The 24,640-nt window shown below is 43.1% G+C and overlaps 1 protein-coding gene across 1 annotated transcript in view; it reads right to left on the reverse strand.

Annotated features, from left to right (window-relative positions):
• Window positions 1-24,640, reverse strand: part of ACOXL (acyl-CoA oxidase like) — a 253,991-nt gene that overhangs the window by 41,221 nt on the left and 188,130 nt on the right. Inside the window, exons 12-13 of the mRNA XM_040224793.1 lie at window positions 23,966-24,055; window positions 7,616-7,725 (exon numbers count right to left, since the gene is read on the reverse strand). Coding sequence (XP_040080727.1) covers window positions 7,616-7,725; window positions 23,966-24,055 — 200 coding nt within the window. The remainder of the gene's footprint in view (window positions 1-7,615; window positions 7,726-23,965; window positions 24,056-24,640) is intronic.

Below are 24,640 nucleotides of genomic sequence, written 5' to 3' on the forward strand. Positions count from 1 at the left end.
CCAGTACCATGACTGACTCCTCCCACAGCCCAAATGAAGGGTGGCCTCTGGGAGTACGTACAAACAGTCGCCTACTTGGAGGGATTTCAGCGACCACCGTTCCTCGTGTTCCCATTCGCTCACTTCTCTTGTGAGTTGTCAGTATGACTGCCATCCAACTGCTTTACCTGCATCAAAGTTTCCTGAAAGCTGAGAACCCAAGGTCACTGCTGTATCATCAACACCTGAAGTAGTGCCTGGTACAACGTGTGTGCATGGAGATGTGTTGGATGACAAAGGCTTTTCTTAATATACATAAAAATGAGAGTGAGTAAGGTTTGGGGACATAAGGAGAAAAATGCAGCCAGACTGAACCAGTAAAACCTGAATGTGTGGGAGAGAGGAGTGTACTGTTTTGGAGGATAATAACCGAGACAAAAATAAATGGACTGGAACTTTCCAAACATTTACACTTGGAATACTGCCTTTGGCACATCTCAAGTCTATCTTGGAAGATTTGCTAGGAATATCGATTTGCATATGGGTGAGAATCTGTTTTTCTTTTGAAATGATGGAAACACCCCTGTTCTGCTATCTGGAAGAGAAATGGGGGGCAGATGGTATGTAGGTAGATGGGGAACTTGTTTCCTGAATGGATGGAACTGGTTCTGGTGGGAACTGTACTGTTCTTTCAACTTATATGTTGTAAATTTTCCAGCTAATAAATAGTGAGGGAAACTATTAGCTCTATAAAATGCCCATTCAGGGCTGTGTTCTCAGCCGCAGTCAAGTCTGACTCTGTGGCCCCATGGACTGTAGCCCACCGGTTCCTCTGTCCATGGGATTCTCCAGGCAAGAATACTGGAGTGGTTTGCCATCTCCTCCTCCAGGGGATCTTCCCGGCCCAGAGATCGAACCTGCGTCTCCTGCACTGGCAGGTAGATTCTTTACCACTAGCACCAACTGGGAAGCCCATAGAAATGTTAAAAAGACTTACTGACTTTGTAGAGTGTGCAAATTGAAATAAAATCAAAGAAAATTATATAAAATTAAAAGATTAAAAAAAAAACCCCAAACAGAGGGAGATTTAAGTGAAACAATCTTCAGATATGGGAGCTGCTATTTCCAGCTTTAAGACAGCCTACAGTTTGAATAAATAGGAACGTGAGCAGTAGCTTACAAAACAAGAGAAAAAGGACAGATTCATGCCAACCAATGTGAAAAGTCTCAGGCATGTGTGCGTGCCCGCTAAGTCACTTCAGCACTGTCCGACTCTTTGCAACCCCATGGATGTAGCCTGCCAGGCTCTTCTGTCCGTGGGATTCTCCAGGCAAGAATACTGGAGTGGGTTTCCATGACCTCCTCCAGGATTGAACCCAAGTCTCTTGCGTCTCCTGCGTTGACAGGTGGATTCTTTACCACTAACATCGCCTGGAAAGCCCCAAAAGTCCCATACTATCATTTAGTGTATTTCCTCTGTCTCTCATCAGGATTGTAAGATTATACTTTTTAATGAATAGTTGCTTGAAAATTAGTTTATTTGGGTTATAAAGACCAAAGTCTTCCTCCAAATAAAAATGATAATTTAAAAAATACACAAAAGAAAAAAGCACAATAAGCCCCTCAGAAGTAGAACAAAGAAGATAATACATTTATGAGCCTAAATCAATGAAGTAAAAGCAAAGGTATGTCAGAGGATCAACAAAGGGAAAAGTTGGTCTTTTAAAAAAAATAATAAATTAGACAAACATCTGGTGAGATTAAACAACAACAATAAAGGAAAGAAAAAAAACCACAATAAATAATTTTAGGAATAAAAACTGGGACCTAACTACAGATCTAAAGAGCCTCTTGATGAAAGTGAAAGAGAGTGAAAAAGCTGGCTTAAAACTCAACATTCAGAACACTAAGATCATGGCATCTGGTCCTACCACTTCATGGCAAATAGATGGGGAAATAATGGAAACAGTGACAGACTTTATTTTGGGGAACTCCAAAATCACTGCAGATGGTGACTACAGCCATGAAATTAAAAGACACTTGCTCCTTGGAAGAAAAGTTACGACCATCCTAGACAAAAGCAGAGACACTACCAACAAAGGTCCATCTAGTCAAAGCTTTAGTTTTTCCAGTAGTTATGTATGGATGTGAGAGTTGGACTATAAAGAAAGCTGAGTGCAGAAGAATTGATGCTTTTGAACTGTGGTGTTGGAGAAGACTCTTCGGAGTCCCTTGGACAGCAAGGAGATCCAAACAGTCCATCCTAAAGGAAATCAGTCCTGAATATTCATTGGAAGGACTGATGCCGAAACTGAAACTCTGATATTTTAGCTACCTGATGCGAAGAACTGACTCATTTGAAAAAGACCCTGATGCTGGGAAAGATTGAAGGCAGGAGGAGAAGGGGACGACAGAGGATGAGATGGTTGGATGGCATCACCAACTCAATGGACATGAGTTTGAGTAAGCTCCAGGAATTGGTAATGGACAAGGAAGCCGGGCGTGCTGCAGTCCATGGGGTTGCAAAGAGTCAGACACAACTGAGCGACTGGACTGAACTGAACTGAACTGAACTACCGATCGAGCAGAAGTTAAAAGGATGATTAGAGAATAGTATGATAAACCTTACTGGAGAAGGAAATGGCAACCCACCCCAGTATTCTTGCCTGGACAACCCTATGGGCAGAGGTGTGTGGCAGGCTACAGTCCATGTGATTGCAAAGAGTTGGACATGACTGAGAGACTAAACAACAGCAACATGATAAACCTTAGACCAGTAAATCTGAAATTAAACAGACAAATTCCTAGAAAAATATCATTTACCAAAACTGGCAGAAGAGAAAGCCTAAATGGTCTTAAAACAATTAAACTAATTGAATCAGTTGTTTAAATATTACCCAGACCCAGATAGTTTTCAAATAACTTCTCAGATTCTTCTACAGAATAAGAAACTACTCCCAAAATAACTTCTGTGGCCAGGAAAACTTGATATAAATCCAATCAGGGAAGTATGAGAAAGGAAAACAATAAGCTAATAAGTACACAGAAACCCTAAAAATAATACTAACAAGTCAAACCCAGGGAAATATAAAAATAATAATACAATATGACAACCCTAAGTGTTTCTTAAGCACACAAGTGTTATTTATCAAAACAGGATAAGAAGAAATAACATAATTTAATAGACAAAAAATCATTTGCAGTAAAATTCATTATCAGATAATGATAAAAAACATGTTAAAAATAACAGTAAATGGAGCTTCCTTAGGAGGTAAAGTATGCCTATCAAACACTTTAGCAAATGTATTATTAACAGTGAAATATCAAATTAATTCTTTTAAAAATCAGGAATAGGGCACCTTCTCACAAAAACAAACAAAAGCAATAACTGGAAAAGAAGGAATAAAATTTACTATTTGCAGATGGTATGACTGTCTATGGAAATCCAAAGAATCTATCAGCACATTTAAATGACATTTTTTATGGTCAGGTTTATATACAAAAGTCAAGAGTGTGTATAATAAATCAAGAACAAAAAAACATAATTTAAAAAATGTTCTTTTTATGGCAACAACAAAATTATAAAAGACCCAGTAATAAATCTGTCCAAAGTTATACTATGTTGGAAAGAAATTATAAATCTCTGGAAGACACTTGGGAGGTTAAAATCTTTGAAAGGAAGTTTAGTTTTACAAGCATGTCAATTTTTCTGCAAATCTATAGATTTAATACACTTCCAAAGAAAATTCTAGTAGATTTTTTAAAAACTGTGGTAAAATAAACATAATATAAAATCTTCCACCTTAACCATTTTTAAGGGTACAGTTCAGCAGCATGAAATACATTCACATTATCATGCAACCATTACTATTATTCATCTTCAAATCTTTTTCATTTTCCCAAACTGAAATTCTGCAACCAGTGAACACTATGCCCCATTTCCTCCTCCTACTGCCCCCTGGTAACCACTGTTCTGCTGCTACTGCTACTGCTACTGCTAAGTTGCTTCAGTCGTGTCCAACTCTGTGTGACCCCACAGACGGCAGCCCAACAGGCTCCCCTGTCCCTGGGATTCTCCAGGCAAGAACACTGGAGTGGGTTGCCATTTCCTTCTCCAATGCATGAAAGTGAAAACTGAAAGTGAAGTCGCTCAGTCTTGTCCAACTCCCAGCGACCCATGGACTGCAGCCCACCAGGCTCCTCCATCCATGGGATTTTCCAGGCAAGAGTACTGGAGTGGGGTGCCATCGCCTTCTACTATCTTCTTTTTAAAGATTTTTTTCCCCCTTAACCTGGGTCCTTTTTGAAAGTCTTCATTGAATTTGTTACAATATTGCTTCTGTTTTATGTTTGGATTTTATGGTTGCTAGGCAGGTGGGGTCTTAGCTCCCCAACTAGAGAGCAAACTCTCACCCCCTGCATTGAAAGGTCTTAACCACCGGACCACAGGGAAGCCCCACTATTCTACTGTCTGTCTCTATGAACTTGACTACTGTAGATAATACCTCATATAAGTGCAACCATTTAATATTTGTACTTTTGCTGTATGTATGTTCTTTTCTTCCTTTCTTTTTGGAGGAATTTGACAAACTTACTCTCACACTTGTAAGGATATACAAAAGACCCAGAATAGCCACCACAATTCTGAATTATATTTTAGGTATAATAGTATCATATGTAATATATACCACATAATACTATTACACTGTTACAAATCTAGTGGAATTGAGACAGTGTTTTGTTAGATTCCGAATATACAAACAGGGACTTCCCTGGTGGTCTAGTGGATCTGACCCCCAGTCAGAGAACTAAGAGTTTGCAGTCGCAACCAAAAAGATCCTGCAGGCTGCACTGAAGATCAGGGTTCCTGCAGGCTGCACAGAGACCCGGAGCAGCCAAACTAACTAACCCACTTAAAAAAGTGCACACAAGCAGACTAGGAACAAATGGACTTCCACATATGTAAGAGTTTAATGAATGCCAGCGGGGCATTCCAGATCACTAGGGAAAGGCAGAGAATTCAGAAAATGGGGCTGGAAAAACGGACAATCCCCACAGGAGAAAGAAAATGAAATGAAATCCCTTCCTCACACCACGGACAGAAATTTCTAATGGATTCAAGAATTCAAGGCGAAAGGTGAAACTCTCAAACTCTCAACAATATTAAAACATATGTATTTCACAAAGTAGACAAGATACAGGAAGTGTGGGATATAAAAGAAAAGATTAATAAATTCAACTGTAATTGAAGAATTTATGTTAATCAAAGACATCATAAAGAAAACAAAAGTCAAGCCACAAACTTGGAGAAGATAGCTTGTAACATCTGAAAATCAATACTGACTAAGACCACACAAAACAAAAACAGAAAAACCAACTAAATGCATGACCAGCATTTCGCATAAGAGGTACAAATGGGAGAGAATGTGAAAGCATGCTCAACTATAATAATAATAAGAGAAATGCGATTTTCAAGCCATAGTGAGGGACTTCTCTGGTGGTTCAGTGGCTAAGACTCCGTGCTTTCAATTCAGGGGGCTCGGGTTCAATCCTGAGTCAGGGAACTAGATCCCAAATGCCCCAACTAAAGATCCTGCTGCTGTAACTAAGACCCAGTGCAGCCAAATAAAGAAATAAAAGTAAATATCTGACTAGATTCTAATGAGGTGGACAAACCTAGAGCCTATTATACGAGGTGAAGTAAGTCAGAAAGAGAAAGCCAGATATGGTACATTAACCCATACACATACATATATATGTACATATATATATATGGAATCTAGAAAGGTGGTACTGACGAACGTATCTACAGGGCAGCAGCAAAGATGCAGAGAGAACAGACTTGCACACAGTCGGGGAGGAAGAAGGTGGGACGATTTGAGAGAGTACACGAAAACGTATACATTACCGGATGGAAAGTACACAGCCAGTGGGAGTTTGCTGTATGACACACGGAATCCAAGGCTGGTGCTCTGTGACACCCTAGAGGGGTTGGGGGTTGGGAGGAAGGTGGCGGGGGGGAGGTTTAAGAGGGAGGGAACGTATGTATACCTACAGCTGATTCATGTTGATGTACGGCAGAAACCATCACAATACTGTCAAGTAATTATCCTCCAATTAAAAATAAAATAATTTTTAAAAGCCACAGTGTGAGATCTTTATCTTATACTGACAAAAATTAAATCTGACAATGCCAAATGCTGGTTTCATAAGACACAGGCTGTTGGTGGGGATAAAGAATGTATGCAGTCACTTTGAAAAATTAATCGGCGTGACCTAGTAAAGTTCAACTCTGGCATACCCACAACACAGCAATTTCACACCTGGGTAATATACGCTATTAAGGAGTGTTTTTTCAGGCAACAGATTGAAAATCGCTAAAACGGCACATGAAATCAGTTTAACTGATTGAGATCAGTATTTTTAAAAAAACAAAATTAAAAAACATCAGAGAACATTACGAGTAATAGGATGAGCATTGTTTCACGGCATGTTTGTTTCATCTGTGTCTGTGGTGGGGAGGAAGGGTAGGGGACTCTATGGGTGTGTGGGTGTCCATGGTGACATAAAACGTATTTCTCACTCTGAGTCATGGCAACTAAATTTGAAAGCCCGGTAGAAATTCTTGCCCGCGTTCTGCAGAAGACATGTACAAGATTTTTCATACGAGTGTTGTGCAAGATATCAAAAATACAGCCCAAATATCCACTGATATTGGAGATTAGAAAGCATAAGTAACTTGTAGCACAGACACATGATCAAATATTATGAGCAGAGACAGAAGCTCTTCAGCCACCCATGATAAATTGGATGAACTTAAGAAATGAAATATTGAGTGAAAACAGGAAGCTACAGAATACCACACACATTACACCTTATTTATCAAGCTTATAGATAACACGAAAGACCCGTGAGAACAACCCAAAGCATGGATCCTGCAGCCCAACTGTCTGGATTCAAATCTAGATTTGTCACCCACTGGCATGTAATCTTGGGCAAAATGCTTAACCTCTGTGTCTGTTTCCTCATCTGTGAAATGGAAATAACAAAAACCTGTAAAGTCCTTGCAACAGTGGACATGCTAAAAAGAAGGAACACATGTAGAAGGAGCAGAATTAGCAGGCTTCTGTCCGTAAGGTGGATTGTGGGTGCATGAGTATTGAAATCACATATTCATATATATGTTTCCACATATCAGTATTTTTTTAAACACAGAAGGTATGGGTTCAATCCATGGGTTGGGAATATCCCCTGGAGCAGGAATGGCAACCCACTCTGGTATTCTGGACTGGGAAATTCCATGGACAGAGGAGCCTGGTGGGCTACATTCCATGTGGTCACGGAGTCGGACACGACTGAGCAAGCATGCGCATAGTTGATGGACAATGTTGTTTTGGTTTCAGGTGTACAGCAAAGTGTTTAGATATATCTGTCCTTTTTCAGGTTCTTTTCCCATATAGGTTATTACAGAATATTGAGCAGAGTTCCCTGTGCTATTCACTAGATCCTTGTTGATTATCTATTTTATATCAATATTCTACATTTAAACAAGTGTGAACTGTACAAGGCTCTGTATACTCAGGCTCAAGAATAAGACTCCAGGTCAAGGATGGTAGCAGCCTGAGTGATCACATACCTGGTTCTCAGCCTGTCACTCCCTGATTCCGCCCAGTTTCGGAGCAAGCTGGAGACCGGTCTTTCTTCACACTGCTTAGTGTACTGAGCCAGCAGTTCCCGAACCACAACCTGCACACAGGATAAACCATTTGTCAGCCACTTGTGAAAAATGTAACAAACACCAGGGTGTTCTTAACTGCTGCAGCCAGATATGGTCCAGTGGCTTCCAGCAAAATTTGTGCTCAGTGGTATCAGACTCTTTGCGACCTCATGGACTGTAACCCACCAGGCTCCTCTGTCCATGGGAATTTTCAGGAAAGAATACTGGAGTGGGTTGCCATTGCCTTCTCCAGGTGAAGCCGACTCCCCTGAATTGAAGATGGATTCTTTACCCACTGAGTCACCTGGGGAGCCCATGTCTTACTATATATACATTTGAAAGTCGCTCAGTCGTGTCTGACTCTTTGCAACCCCATGTATTGTAGAGTCCATGGAATTCTCCAGGCTAGAATACTGGAGTGGGTAGCCATTCCCTTCTCCAGGGGATCTTCCCAACCCAGGGATTGAACCCAGATCTCCTGCTTTGCAGGTGGATTCTTTACCAATGGAGCCAGCAGCGAAGCCCAAGAATACTGGAGTGGGTAGCCTATCCCTTCTCCAGCAGATCTTCCCAACCCAGGAACCGAACCAGGGTCTCCTGCATTGTAGGCAGATTCTTTACCAGCTGAGTTACCAAGGAAGCCAGTGTCTTACTATATAGTCATGCTTATTACACATTCCTTTTGTTTCTTTGAAGTATTGTCTTGAATTCTTGAAATCATATCTCTAGATAGATATTACCCATGACTTCATTTCAGGATAGAAAAGGGGGTGTCACAAAATACTGACTACGAAAAAGAGGGCATCAGGGTCACTGTATTAGGGGTCAAAGGACATAAACATTTTTGTAGTTCCTGCTGTACAAAGTTGGGCTTCCCAGGCGGTGCTAGTGGCAAAGAACCCCCTGCCAATGCAGGAGACATAAGAGACGTGGGTTTGATCCCTGGGTTGGGAAGATTCTGTGAGGAGGGCATGGCAACCCACTCCAGTATTCTTCCCTGTAGAATCCCATAGACATGGCAGCCTGGCACACTATGGTCCACAGGGTCAAGAAGAGTTGGACACGACTGAAGCAAGTTAGCATGCATGCATGCTATACAAAGTAAGTGTGAAAATCAAACACTGCTAGCAACAGGGAAAATGGTGGGGGTGGGGGGGTGGGTGGCGGGGATCAACTAACTCTGACTAGAATAAAAATCAAAATGATATGGCACTCAAGGTCAGTTTCGCTGACATCACTGGGATTAAGACATCGTTTGTTTTTGCTCACCTATTAAATTTACAATGGCTCTAACTCCATCACCCTCTTGGTGGACAACAAACAACACTCCCAATGTTAAACATTGCTCTCTCTGATTCCCACGCCTCCACTCCAGACCTTCACTGCCTTTATTTTTCCACACTGAGTTTATTGCTACCCAAGGACATGAAGCGTTACAACTTGCTGCTGGTTTCTCATCCTTCTGCCTCTGGAAGGTAAGCGCCACAAGGTCAGAGGTTGTTCACGTTGGCTCCATCAAATGGCTATGGGAGTTGAGGAATCTTTCTTGAATAAGTGAATGAGTAAATAAATCCCCTTTCTGTGTTCAGCATCTCCTCTGATCCATTCAGTTCCTTAACAATCTCCTTTAGCTTCTGTCACTACGTCCAGTTTTGTTGTTGTTCGGTTGCCCGGTCGTGTCTGACTCTCTGCAACCCCATGGACTGCAGCACACCAGGCTTGCCTGTCCTTCACTCTCTCCCAGAGATTGCTCAAATTTATCTCCACTGAGTCGATGATGTCATCCAACCTCCTCCTCCTGCCCTCAATCTTCCCCAATATCAGGGTCTTTTCCAATGAATAGGCTCTTACCTTTCTGATTTAAGCAAATTAATTTGGGAAAACAAACGCATTTTAGCTAGATTTAAAATTAGAAGAACATCGGGGCTTCCCCAGTGGTCCAGCACTTAAGACTCCATGCTTCTGCTGCTAGGGGCGAGGGTTTTATCCCTGCCTGGGGAATGAAGATCCTGTATGATGCACAGTGTAGCCAAAAAACTATTCATTTTTTTAAAATTTCTTGAACATAATAATCCAGTTTAGGTGTTAAACTTAAAAGATAGACACACTGGGCCCTGGCTAGTATCACAAAATTCCTCTGTTTAGACCTTCACTCTTTTATTTTTCCTTTTTGCTCCTTGTTTTTGGAATTGTTCCTTTTTTTCTAGGTCATGAGACAAGAAAAGCTGATTTTTTAAAATGAGTCTCTTTTCTGCTGCTGATGTACTTTGGTGAAGTTTAGATTAAAGGGTTAGAGCTATCAGCTACCATGGGGTTTGGTCAGGACAGTCTCTACATTCAATACTTTATCTGATAAATGACCTGGAGAGGCAAAGACAGATCCATCAGTCTCTCAACTGAGCATGCAATGAAGACGTGATTTTTTAACTTGATATATGTGTTCCTGAATATGTTATAATATACCATATACTATATATACATTATATAATAAGCAATAAAATGAAAAATATAAATAAATTATATACCATTATATAAAATATATAATACAAACATACACACACACACACACACACACACATATATATATATATACATATACATATATGAGTGCAGAAGACACAGGTTCAATCCCTAGGTCGGGAAGATCCCCTGGGGTAGGAACTGGCAACCCACTCCAGTACTCTTTTTTCTTTTTTAAAAATTTTTCTTTTTTCACATCAGTATTCTCACCTGGAAAATTCCATGGACAGAGGACGCTGGTGGGCTACAGTCCATGGGGGTCGCAAATAGTCAGACAGGACTGAGCACATAACACCCCCCCCACACACACATATATAATTTTTAATTTTCTACTTTAAAATAATTATATACACAAAAGTTGAAAAATTAAAATGAAACAGAGAGGTTTTGTCGAGCCACACCCAGATTACCCCCAAAATGATACCTTACACAGCAATGTGTGTGCATGCTCTTTGTGACTACATGGACTGCAGCTTGCCAGGCTCCTCTGTCCACGGGATTCTCCAGGCAAGAATACTGGAGTGGGTTGCCATTTACTCCTTTAGGGGATCCTCCTTACCCAAGGACTGAACCCACATCTCCAGTGTCTCCTGCACTGGCAAGTAGATTTTTTACCACTGAGCCTCCTGGGAAGCCCTCACATAGCAATAGCGATGATCAAAACTAGGAGACTCTGTAAAATTTGTGTACACTGAATGTTTGAGTTGTAGCAGAGAGTTCATTATTTAAAAATGAACCTGGTAGTAAAAGAAACCCATTTTATAAAATAAAATAAATTTCCTCTCAATACAAATAGTCATATCCTCTAGGTCTGGTGTTTTGAAAACTTACACCAGATTTTCTTAAGACAACTTGTGATGTTATTTCTTTCCAGATGATGGTTTCTGTGGCTTTGGACTCAGTTCTCTGGCTCAAAAGATGAAGACTCTTTATTTTCCTTTATCTACTTGATTAATTCCCAGGGCCCGAGTCCCGCTGCACCTGCTCAGAGTCCCTTCCTTAGGAGAACTCCGGAGAACTGAACAGCCAAAACAGCTATACTCTTGCCTTCTGTAAAAGACCCCACCTGCAGAAGGAATCAAGTGAATCTACAGCCGACATTTGGAAACCCTGAGTCTGAGTAGTTATGCAGAATAATGATATCACAAACATGCATTTATAATGAACATTCTATGCATCAGGGAACACTGATTATATAGCACAATTACAAATAATTTTTTAGGTCGAATGGCTTTTCAAGGCATCTACGAAGCGATTAGCATGTCTACACGCTGAGTATTTCACTGATTTATGCCAGCTACAGAGAATCTTGGATTAAAAAGCCTAACAAGTTGTGTCTGCTGCCAAAGCAGAAACACTTAGAGTCGATTAGGATAGAAAGCACAGTCTCTAAGGAAAAGTCAGCCCGCGTCATCCCCTCCACAGCAGGACAAGCCAGGCAGCGGGCGGCACTCAGGCTTATACCGAGTAGGACAACGGCTTCCTTCCAAGTGGCCGAACCTGTGGCACTGGGGTCCCAGACCATGCCCTTGGCAGGACTGGCCATAGGACCCAGGGCCAAACAGAAGTGCAGAGCACCTTGTTCAAAAATGATTAAGGATCTCAAGACAGTGAGAGCAGAGCAGCAAGCCAGCATAGGTTCTTCTTTTCTAAACATTTCATTTCGTATTAGGGTATAGCCAATTGCCCATGCTGTGATAGTTTCAGGTGAACAGCGAAGGGACTCAGCCATACATACACGTGTGTCCCTTCTCCTCCATACCTGACTCCCACCCAGGCTGCCACATAATACTGAGCAGAGTTCCCTGTGCTATACAGTGGGTCCTTGTTGGTTATTCATTTTAAATATAGCAGTGTGTACATGTCCATCCTAAACTCCCCAACTGTCTCTTTCCCCCATGTTTCCCCTCGGTAACCACAGGGTCATCCTTTCAGTCTAAGTACAGGCTCTTCTGACCACAGGTTTCATCCCGTGAAGCTGGATCTGGCCCTCCAGGCCCCAGAAGGATGGGCAGACACAAATGGGACTGCGTGTCCTCAGTTTTTCTTCCATCCATATCTGGCAACCTGAGCTAGCTAAGGGCAATTCAGGTGTCCCCTGGGGAGTGAGGCTGAAGAAAAGGCCAACTGGGCATTATCTCCCACTGAGTATAGTAACTGTTTGCCTCTTTCAAATGCGGGGCATCCCATCAAGGTAAGATTTCTTTGAGGAGAATCTGTAATGATTCTCTGGCTAGAAGGAGAGAAAGAAAGAAGGAAAGAAGGAAAGAGACAGGGAGAGAGGGAGAAGGAGGGAGGGAGGAGGAAATAAAAGGGACAAAGAGAGAAAGAGAGCAAGAATGATTTCTGTACAGAAAATGAAGAAGCCACTCTGGCGAGATCAGAAGTACAGGTAATGAGGCTCAGATTCAGAAGGCTCTCTTTCTCCCAAACCTCACACACAGAGTTCTTGAGAGACCCTTCAACAGTCAGGTGCTGGAACATCTGGCTTTGAAAGAATTAGCACCAGATTTTTTATGCGTCAGTGGATTTGGAAGAGAAAAGTAGAACGTCTGTTTGAAACTACCTTGCTTTTCTAAAAGGGTACTATCCCAAAGTCCCTTCAAGTTCCCCAGAATGGGTGACCACATTTTGTAAATGCTCTGTGCCAAATTCTACCCCCAATCTTCACGCGTCCACCTCCCGCGTTTCCAAGGCCATTTCCCTCCTCTAGGCCGAGACTCGGTCCCCACCCTACGTCTACTCCCCCCATGGTGGTCTTCAGCCTCCACTAGGTCGGCCTCTACCTGCCTCTGGCCCATTCACACATGTCCCTTTCTCTTTGCTTCTGCCATCATCCGAGGTGATTCTGTACAGCTCATCTGTAGATCCCACCTGTAAACCTCCGGAAGATCTGTTGAACTGTCTGTCTCTGACTTTGCTGGGTCGGGCAGGCCCTCAGCCCACGCCCTCGTTCTTTCTCTCCAAGAGGCCCTCAGAAGGTGAGGGCAGCTGGTCTTTCAGGATGACTGGCTGTCATCCACAGCCCGGTCACCCCCATACCAGCTGTTCCTCAGACCTCTCCTTGTGCAGCCAGATCTCAGATCTTTTAGAACTGATGCTCCGAGGCCCTGTGATAGGGTCGCCCCAGCCCTCATCTCTGGTTTCAGGAGTACCTGCACCTCGCTCCTTCTAGCATCTCAACACCTCCACCTGCTGATTGCTAGGACTCACTGATAGCCAGAAGGCTGGGGCCCCAGAGGCAATGTTCTTTCAGGTTTTCTAAAGGAACTGTGTGCTTCCTTTAGGAGCAGAGGGAGTCAGGGTTCTACACCTGAGGTCGAGTCCTCGCCCAACATCGTACCTGTCCCAGCGCCCCGTAGCACCTGAGGTCCAGGCTGTCTTGGAGAAGAATCTGGAATTCACCCCAGTGATGGGGGTGGGGAGAACAGTAAGGGGTGTGTGTGTGTGTGTGCGCGCGTGCAAACGTGTGTGCGTGTGCACGTGTGTGCGTGTGTGCGTGCGCGCATGTGCGTGCACGCGTGCGTGTGTGCGTGCGTGCGCGTGTGTGTGCGTGTGAGTGCGCGTGTGTGTGCGTGTGTGTGTGCGTGTGCCCTCACATGCAGCATTTGTTCTCTCAGTGAGGCCTTTCTTTGTTACTCTTCATTTCTTCTCTTCCCTCTCTCATTTTTTATATTTAAGGGAAGGACTATTTCTTTTTTTCTATATTTTAATCATAGTTCCTTTGTTTTATATAGTAAAAACGGATTCACACCAATGAGTAAGAATGCAATAAATGTGTTTCTACAAGGGAGGGCCAATTTATTTTAATGGTTTTAAATATACTCAATTTTTAATTAAAAAAATTTTTTTAACTAGGAATAAAACTACCACATGATCCAGTAACCCCATTATTGGGCATATATCCTGATAAAATCATAATTCAAAAAGACACATGTACCCCAAAGATCATTGCGCACTATTTACAATAGCTAGGACATGGAAGCAACCTACCTGTCCATCGACAGAAGAACAGATAAAGATGTGGTACCTATGCAGTGGAAAATCGCTCAGGCATAAAAAGCAACAGAACTGGGTCATTTGTAGTGATGTGGATGAGTACAGAGTCTGTCATACAGAGTAAAATAAGTCAAAAAAGAAAAACAAATGTCATATATTATATCTGGAATCTAGAAAGATGGTACTGAGGAACCTATTTGCTAAGCAGGAATACAGACGCAGACAGAGAATGGGCAGGTGGGCACAGGGCAGGAAGGAGAGGGGCGATGAACTGGCAGAGGAGGATGGACATATGCCAATATACACTACCATGTATATAATAGATAGCACGGGGCGCTCAGCTCAGTGCTCTGTGAAGACCTGGAGAGGTGGGATGGGGTGGGTGGGAGGCTTAAGAGGGAGGGCATGCATGTATACCTACGGCTGATTCACTTTGTTGTACAACAGAAACTAACACAACATTGTAAGGCAAGTCTCCTCCAATTTAAAAAGTTTAGGCCATATTAAATGGTCTTAAATAAAAAGTGAAAGTCTCTTACCCAACCCCTTACCTCTAGAACGTCACTTCAGAAATAGCCATTCTTAAGCAGTTTTCATTCTGCTAGAGAAGAAGCTTCCAAATGCCAAGGTCAAACAGTTCTCTTGCTTCCTATTTGGAACATGCTTTTCTCAAGCAGTTTTGTTTTTCCTAGAGTCTGGATCAACTATTTTCCCACTTGTTTCAAGAAGAACCATATGGCTTTTCCATCATGACTAAGCATTTTCCTGCTTCTTAATTATTCTACTTGTTGAATAGAAATCATTTCCTTCTCAAGGTCATTCTTTTGAGCCCTCTGACTTCTTGTCCTAATTTGGACTAACTGTGTTGGCCACAACTATGCAGGTATTTCTTTACACAAACTCCTCTTGGATTAGCTCCAGAAAACATAGATGTCTTTCTTTTTTTAAATTTATTTATTTTTAATTGAAGGACAATTGCTTTAAAGTGTTGTATTGGTTTCTACCAAACATCAACATGACTCAGCCATAGGCACACATACGTCCCCTCCCTCCTGAACCTCCCTCCCACCTCCCTCCCCATCCCAGCCCTCCAAGTTGTTACAGGGCCCCTGTTTGAACTCCTTGAGTTATACAGCAAATTTCCATTGGCTATCCACAGATATCTTTCTAATTATTCACTTGTTTTACGCTTTTCTCCACCTCATCTACAAGTAATATTTTTCAGAAAGTGCATGGCAAACTAAACTTCCCGAACATTTGAATATCTGTAAGTCTGGCTCATATTTGATGAATAATTTAGCTAGCTGTAAAATTTTACATTCAAAGTAATTTTCTTCTGAGTTCTAAAGGCATCGTTCCATTTTATTCTAGACCCTGGCCACTCACACTGGTGGTCCGCAGAGCAGCAGTGTCACCGTCACCCAGGAGCTTGCTGGAAATGCCAAAGCCCAGGACCCACACCAGAGTCCAACTGTGACAAGAGCCCCAGAGACGTGCGGGTGCAGTGGAGTCAGGAGGCACTGCTCCAGCCTCCAGTGCTGCAGCCAATAGGGCTGAGGTCAATCTGACTCTTTTCTTAGCAAATAATCTGATGTCTCTTTTCAGTCTAATGTCCAGATGCCCTCTCTGTCCTTACTTGGTGATCTGAAATTCTCCAGACTGTTTTCAGGCTCTGACTTTGTCTGGTGGGTCTTGCCTGTTGTGAAGAAAGACTTGGGACTTTCTTCAGGTTTGGGAAACTGTCTTCTTTCATTTCTCTGATTTCATCTGCCTCTCTGTGTTGTCTGCTCCCTCTTTGGGGAATGTCATCAGTTCCCTGGACATGATCATCCATGTCTCTTAGCCTTTCCCTTTTACTTCCCTTCCAGCTTCCCTGGTGGCTCAGTGAGTGAAAGAATCTTACTGCGATGCAGGAGACCCGGGTTCAATCCCTGGGTCAGGAAGATCCCCTGGAGAAGGAAATACCTACTCCAGTATTCTTGCCTGGAGAATCCCATGGACAGAAGGGCCTGGTGGGCTACAGTCCATGGGGTTGCAAAGAGTCAGACATGACTTAGAGACTAAACAACAACCACCACACATTCGAAGTCTGTAGTTACACTGGACCACCAGGGAGGTCCCCGGGATGTTTTTGTTTTATGGCTGCAAAGTCATCACATATCTCCTGGAATACTAATTACTTTTTGCTTTCCCCAGCGCCAGTGCTTCTATTTGTTCACCTTGCTCCATCTTCCTTAAGTTTCTGACTATCCCAATTAGATAACCTGTATTATGGTATTGGGCCTTCCCTGGTGACTCAGAAGGTAAAGAATCTACCTGCAATGTAGGAAACCCAGGTTTAATCCCTAGGGTCGGGAAGATCCCCTGGAGAAGGAAATGGCAACCCACTCCAGTATTCTTGCCTGGAGAATCCCATGGACAGAGGAACCTGGAAGGCTACAGTCCATGGGGTCAAAAAGTCAGACATGCCTGAGCAACTAACCCTTTTAGTTCACTTTCATTATGGTATTCCTGTTCATTTGCTTAGGTGTGATGACAGTATTGTGCTTTTGTAAGAAAATGTCCTTATTTTAAAAACTGAATGTTGACGTTTAGGGATGAAATGTCTGATGTCTACAACTTTCAAATGGTTACATACACACACACACACAAACACATGTGCACGCATGCATGTGTGTATAGAGAAAAGAAGAATGAGACCACGTAAATAAAGCAAAATCTTAACATTTGGAGGTGGAGAATATGCCCAAGTGATATTATACCAATAGTTCAATTTTCTCTTGAAATTTCTGTTTGAAATTTTCAAAAGTTGGAAAAAAGAAAAACAAAACAAAATATCCAAATTCTCAGGAAAATACTCCAGGGGCGGGGAAGGGGGATGGTGAAATCCCCAAGAAATCAGCTCTCTTACTGGAAACCATATATGTGCTTGGTTTTTAAGCAAGTAGGACTATAGGTCATTTGAATTTTTGCATATATTTTCTGGGAGTAATAATGTATGCAAAGCCTGTGGCTGATGTTCCTTAGGAAATCTGCCACAGTGGGTTAAGAAGAGATCTGTCCTAGGGAATCTCTAATGAAGCAGAAGAAAGTTATAATGGGATTTCATGGGTGTGGACAGTAATTGGATTTGGTGGAGGGTGTAATTAAATTTCACCAAGGGCTCACAACCTCTGCCCCAGGAAAATATTGAAAGGGTCAGACGACCTTCGATCCCACTCAAAGGGAAACATGTAAAACATGCTAACTTCGAAGCACAGGCCTGCTGTGTCCACATCTCCCCAGCCACGGGGCAGCGCCCACAGCGCCTTCAGGATCACTAAAAAGACGCACCTTCAGATAGAGGGTTGAAGGCACATCGATAACAGAAGAATACTATGAAAACTATTGACTACTGGTCTCTGAAATATCTACCTCTACTTTGATTCTGCTACTGCTAAGTCACTTCAGTCGTGTCCGACTCTGTGCGACCCCATAGATGGCAGCCCACCAGGCTCCCCCATCCCTGGGATTCTCCAGGCAAGAACAATGGAGTGGGTTGCCATTTCCTTCTCCAATGCATGAGAGTGAAAAGTGAAAGTGAAGTTGCTCAGTTGTGTCTGACTCTTAGCGACCCCATGGACTGCAGCCTACCAGGTTCCTCCATCCATGTAGATTCAAAGCATAATCCAGTCCAGAGAAGGATTTGCTGTTGTTTACGACTAAGGTCCATCTAGTCAAGGCTATGGTTTTTCCTGTGGTCATGTATGGATGTGAGAGTTCGACTGTGAAGAAGGCTGAGCACCGAAGAATTGATGCTTTTGAACTGTGGTGCTGGAGAAGACTCTTGAGAGTCCCTTGGACTGCAAGGAGATCCAACCAGTCCATTCTGAAGGAGATCAGCCCTGAGTGTTCTTTGGAAGGAATGATGCTAAAGCTGAAACTCCAGTACTTTGGCCACCTCATGCGAAGAGTTGACTCATTGGAAAAGACTCTGATGCTGGGAGGGATTGGGGGCAGGAGGAGAAGGGGATGACAGAGGATGAGATGGCTGGATGGCATCACTGACTAGATGGACATGAGTCTGAGTGAACTCTGGGAGTTGGTGATGGACAGGGAGGCCTGGCGTGCTGCGATTCATGGGGTCGCAAAGAGTCAGACACAACTGAGCGACTGAACTGAACTGAATTGAGTCACTAAGTCTTGTCCAGCTGTTTGCAACCCCATGGACTGTAGCCCTCCAGGCTCCTCTGTCCATGGGGATTCTCCAGGCAAGAATACTCGAGTGGGTTGCCATTTCCTTCTCCCGGGGAGCTTCCTGATCCAGGGATTGAACCTGTGTCTCTTGCGTTTCCTGCACTGGTAGGCAGATTCCCACTGCGCCACCTGGAAAGCTTACAAGTTACAGAAATTCCCCTCTATTCCTAGCTTGATGAGAGTTTTTAATCACAAACTATTGTTGGATTTTGTCAAATGCTTTTTCTGTGTAAACCAATATAATCATATAATTTTTTTCACTTGATATGATGATTTACATTGACTGACTTGAATGCTGAAGCAGCCTTGTACACCAGCGAAGAACTCCACTTCTTCACAGTGTATAATTCTTTCTATACACTGCAAGATTTAATTTGCTAAAATTTTGCTGAGGATTTTTGTATCTAAGATCATGTAAGTTTTTGATATGTAGCTTCCCCTTTTTTTGTAGTTAGTAATCTACTTTTGGTATCAGAGTAATAATAGCTGTATAAAACCAAGTTGGGAAGCATTCTCTTCGCTTTCATTTTCTGCAAGAGTTTGTGTAAAATTATTCCTTAAATGTTTGGTAGAATTCTCCAATGAAACCTAGACCTAAAGATTTATTTGAGGGGAGCTTTTTTATTATTATTAAACATTAAGTTTCATTTCTATTACAGGACTACATAGGTTGTCTATTTCAAGCGGCTATGTTTGGGTCTTTTGATAGAGGAAAGTGAGAGTGCTAGATGTGGGGAAAGGAGCAAATATCTTGACTTCACAGCTACCTACAGCACCTCTGGGTGGAAAGCTGAGGGACAGTCCTGGGTTCTAAGGCTAGAAACACCTGCCAAGCCAGGTCATAAGCCAGCACCTCCATAAAGCTTTCCAAACCAGCACCTCAGGATGAGTTGAGAGAAGGGACAGTGTGAAGGTCATTGCTGAGGACTGAGTTGTTTTTCTTATTGGCGTACAGTTGCCTTATGACGTGTTAGTTTCTGCTGTACAAAGAAGTGAAGCAGCCATATGTATACATCTATCCCTCCCTCTTGGGCCTCCCTGCCCCCGCCCCACCCCTCGGGGTCATCACAGAGCCCTGGGCTGAGCTCCCTGCGCTGTACAGCAAGTTCCCACCAGCTATTTGCTTCACACATGGTAGGGTGCACTGATCTTGTGCTCTGTGTTACACAGGAGCACTCACGTCCACACTTCACAGTGGTAGGGATGAGGAAGTTGGACCGAGCACAACAGATCCCTGGGACTTTTCGTTTTTTTCCCCTTTGTTCAGACTGAGTAATTCTATTGACTGAGTCAATTCTATTGACTTTACAGATTTTTTTTTTTCCACGATCATCTCTTCTACTGTCATTCCACCAATTTGTTTTTTCAATTGTATTTTTCAATTCTACAGTTACACTTGGGTCTCCTTTTATTTCTTCTGTCACTGCTGAAATGTTCTGACACTTTTATCTGTTTGAAGAGTACTTGCAGTTACCTTTGAAGTATTCTTTTGATGGGCACTTTAAAACCTTTGTCAGATAATTCCAACATCCGATTCTTTTTGGTATCGTCATCTGTCAATTTTCCCATCCGAGTTGTGGTTGTCCTTTTTGTTGTTGTTGTTATAATGAGTGGTTTTTCTACTGTATCCAGGGGGTTTGGATATTTCTTTAGGAGATCGTGTTTAATTGTGAGGTGCCGTGCAAGGTCTGGGGTGTGAATGCTCAGCTTCCCAGTGAGTGCTGCCAGTACTGCCCTGGCACAAGCAGAACACTGGCTCACACTGGCTTGTTGTGGACAGGTGGGCTGACACTCCAGCATCCTGTTGGTCACGCTCATACCGGAGAAAGGGGGGTGGGGATGCAGACTGCCTACGAGCCCCAATTCCCACTACTTCTTCCTAACTAACTGATGATGGGTGAGGGCAGAGGCTGAACGTCCTCTTGGCTTCCACTAAAAGTAGGGAGACAGGAAGTGGAGTATTAACTAACCCAGCTCATACCATTCCACTCCACCCCGAAGTCAGGGAAGGCTGGAGACTCAGAGTCCACTGAGCCCCTTTGGTATGGGGATGAGAGAGCAGGGCGAGGAGGATTAAAGAGCCCATGAGTCCTCCTTCACGCCGTCTAATTAGGCTTCTTTTTTAATTTTATGTATTTGGTTGTGCTGGGTCTCCGTTGCGGCGTGGGCTTTCTCTAGTTGCTGTGAGCAGGGGCTCCTCGTCATTGCAGCGTCCAGGCTCCTCACTGTGGAGGCTTCTCTTGTTACAGAGCACGGGCTCCGAGCCTTGTGGGCGTCAGTAGTTGCAGCTCCCAGACTCTAGAGCACGGGCTCAGTAGTTGTGGAGCAGGCAGCTTAGTTGCTCTGAGGCATGTGGGATCTTCCCGGACCAGGGGTCAAATCCGTGTCTCCTGCGCTGGCAGGTGGATTCCTTACCACTGAGCCACCTGGGAAGGCTCTGAATTAGTTTTCCTTTTGCTGGGTACATGTGTAGCTTCAGCTCCTTACTGGGTCCACTGACACCAGGCATGGGGAGAATGTGAGTGGTCACTAACCCTAACTCACACCTCCTGGTTTAGCCTAGTTGATGTCAGGCGGGGGTAGTGCTCACTCTCCACTGGACTCTGCTGACGCTGGAGCTGAGGTTGAAGGGCACTGGTGGATTGGCTTCACCTCGCATCACCTCACTGGGTCTTGATCTTGCTAAGTGCAGGTGAAGTCTTATCTCACCTAGGGATCCTGCTGACATTACCCCAGTGGGAGAAACTGGGCTCTTTTTGCTTCCGCCAGGCTAGGGATGGAAGATTAGTTCCCCGCCCAGCTTCCCAGACAGCTCAGTGTTAAAGACTCTAACTGCCAATACAGGAGACTCTGGTTTGATCCCTGGGTTGGGAAGATCCCCTGGAGAAGGAAATGGCAACCCACTTCAGTATTCTTGCCTGGGAAATCCCATGGATAGAGGAGCCTGGAGGGTTAGAGTCCATGGGGTCAAAAAGAGTCAGACAGGACTGAACAGCTGCGCATACACAGCCAGCCTCACCAGCCCCACCAGGTGGGGGAAGGGCCTCGGTATACCTGCTACCTGCTTCCGCTGACTTCCTCAGACTGGAGCTTCGGGGGAAGGTCAGTTCCTGCCAGGCCCTGGGGAAGCTGGTGTGTGTGTGTATGTGTTGGTCTGGATTTTCTGTTGCGTGTAACTGGCGGAGAGGGAGTGTTGCCTGTAAGGTGTTCTGTTGTGAGGCCACCATCTTCCGTATCCTTTGACTGGATGCACAGGCTTTTCTTGAAGCATATTCTGTTTGTGCCAGTTAGAGATTTAGGACATGTATATTCTGTCCAGGATTTACGGGAGGCAATAAGGAAACCCAGAGAACTTACTTCAGTTTCTTCCCCAGTCCCTAGGTCCCTGAGCAGCCTGCCTTCTTTGTTCCTGCTTTATACAATGAAATATTATTCAGCCATAAAGAAGAACAAAATAATGCCATTTGCAGCAACATGAATGGACGTCAGACACAGAAAGACAAGCATTATACGATACTGCTTATATGTGGAATCTAAAAGTAGGCTACAAATGAACTTGTCTACAAAGCAGAGAGAGTTACAGATGTAAAAAAATAACCTTACAGTTACTGAGGGAGAGGGGCAAATTAGAAGACTGGGATTGAGACACACACATTACTATGTATAACATAGATGCTAATAAGGACCTACTGTACAGTGCAGAGAACTCTACTCAATATTCTGTAATGGCCTTTATGGGAAAAGAATCCAGGAAAAAGAGTGGTGGTGATTCAGACACTAAGTTGTGTCTGACTCTTGTGACAGCATAAACTATAGCTTGCAAGACTCCTCTGTCCATGGGATTCTCCAGGCAAGAATACTGGAGTGGGTTGCCAGTTCCTTCTCCAGGGGATCTTCCCGACCCAGGAAAAAAGTAGAAATATGTGTAACTGATTCACTTTGTTGTACATCTGAAACTATCCCAACACTTAAATCAACTCCAATAAAAATTTTTCAGGAAGAATCTCCCTATGCTTGTTCACTGTGTTCTATGCAGGGTGTTTAACTGTTAAGAGGAAAGCCCTGGGAGGAATGGGGCCATTATATCTTCAGTTCAGTTCAGTTCAGTTGCTCAGTCGTGTCCGACTCTTTGTGACCCCATGAATCACAGCATGCCAGGTCTCCCTGTCCATCACCAACTCCCGGAGTTCACTCAGACTCACGTCCATCTAGTCAGTGATGCCCTCCAGCCATCTCATCCTCTGTCGTCCCCTTCTCCTCCTGCCCCCAATCCCTCCCAGCATCAGAGTCTTTTCCAATGAGTCAACTCTTCGCATGAGGTGGCCAAAGTATTGGAGTTTCAGCTTTAGCATCATTCCTTCCAAAGAACACTCAGGGTTGATCTCCTTCAGAATGGACTGGTTGGATCTCCTTGCAGTCCAAGGGACTCTCAGCAAAACCCAAAGTCCCTATTCTTCATCTCTAAAAACACCTAACTGGAATCCCATTCGGTATACAGTCTTATATCATTTTTACTTACCATATCATACAAATTTCTGTAATAAACTCTTTTTAAATTTCTGTAATAAACCCTTTATAAGTACAATTTTAAAGACTATAGAATTCCCCATTGATTGGCCAGAGCATGATTTACCTAATCATTTTCCTATTGTTGAAAATTTCGTTTCCAATATTATTGCTATAATTAATAATGCACTGATGAGAATGTTTGTGACCAAAAGTTTTCTGCAGTTTGGATTATAAGTTTAGATGAAGTCCCAGAAGTAATATTACACATGGCCAAGAGCAACATGGAAGAAGTTCCTTTTGTTCTGACCAACAGTGGGAGGTGAACATACTCTTAAACATCAGGCAACTTGAGATATGAAAGCAATCAGTATTGCAGAAGCCCCAAAGTTGTTTCTCTGATCACTTACGTGGCTGATCAACTGCCCTCCTTTGTAAACTGGTTCTTCCTGTCTTTTGCCTGTTTATCTTCTGGGTGCACACGTGCTCAGTGGTGTCAGACTCTTTGCAACCCCATGGATGGTAGCCCGCCAGGCTTCTCTGTCCATGGGATTATCTTGGCAAGAATACTGGAGTGAGTTGCCATTTCCTCCTCCAGGGGAATCTTCCTGACCCAGGGATCGAACTCACGTTTCCTGAGGCTTCTGCATTGACCGGCGGATTCCTTACCACTGAGTCACTTCGGAAATGTGGTCGCCTTTTAGGCACTTACAAAGTCTGTGGGAATAGCCTCCCAGGTAGAAGATATATGACTCTACACTCAGAAGATGTACCTTTCTTAAGCCAAAAAGATAACTTTCAACATCAAAAATCAGCTAGGAAATAAATTAATTAATCCTTCTCCCCATTTAACTACTGCAAAAAGCAAGTGCCTAATGGAAAAACACCTGCCAATTAAACAAAGACTTCGGATGAAGATAAGACATCGGAAGAGCTTCAGATTTCTGGATAACACTTGATCTTGAAAATTTCACTGTTTAAAAAGAATAAACATTTCCCGTGTCTTACCTGCAGCATGACAACATTGTCACCTTCAAAAGTGACAAACACATCTGTGTCGCATTTTAAGCCTGAGATTTGATTTTCCATCATGTAACCCTATTGAAAAAAGAGGAAAAAAAAGACAAATTTTATATTTGCAGTCCCAATACTCTAAAGGGCTAACATTTTCTTTCAAATTAAAAACATACAATTAGAAAAAGAAAAAGAAAATAACTTTATTTCTCCTATCCAGAATAACTATTCTAAGAATTTTGACCCATCCCATTGGCTTTTGGTCCATAAATATTAGTTGTGATGTGGTCTTCATTAGCAGCAAAAACATCTAAAAACAGTCATGTCACATTTTCCCAAAATATTTCAACAAATTATGCTAGCTTTTCTATTCCAAATCAAAGTGGGCTTCCCTGGTGTCTCAGTGGTAAAGAATTCACCTGCTAGTGCAGGAGACTCCGGTTCAATCCCTGGGTCAAGAAGATCCCCTGGAGAAGGAAATGGCAACGCACTCCAGTATTCTTCTCCAGGAAATCCCATGGACAGAGGAGCCTGGCGGGCTACAGCCCATGGAGTCTCAAGAGTCAGACACGACTTAGCAACTAAACAACAAATTCATGATTATATCCCACAAAATGCAGGTGAATGATGCCTCGCCCAACCCAACCCAACTATTGGTATTCTGTATAA

This window comes from Oryx dammah, unplaced genomic scaffold, assembly GCF_014754425.2.
Source record: "Oryx dammah isolate SB20612 unplaced genomic scaffold, SCBI_Odam_1.1 HiC_scaffold_25, whole genome shotgun sequence".
In the NCBI taxonomy this organism is placed as follows: Eukaryota; Metazoa; Chordata; class Mammalia; order Artiodactyla; family Bovidae; genus Oryx; species Oryx dammah.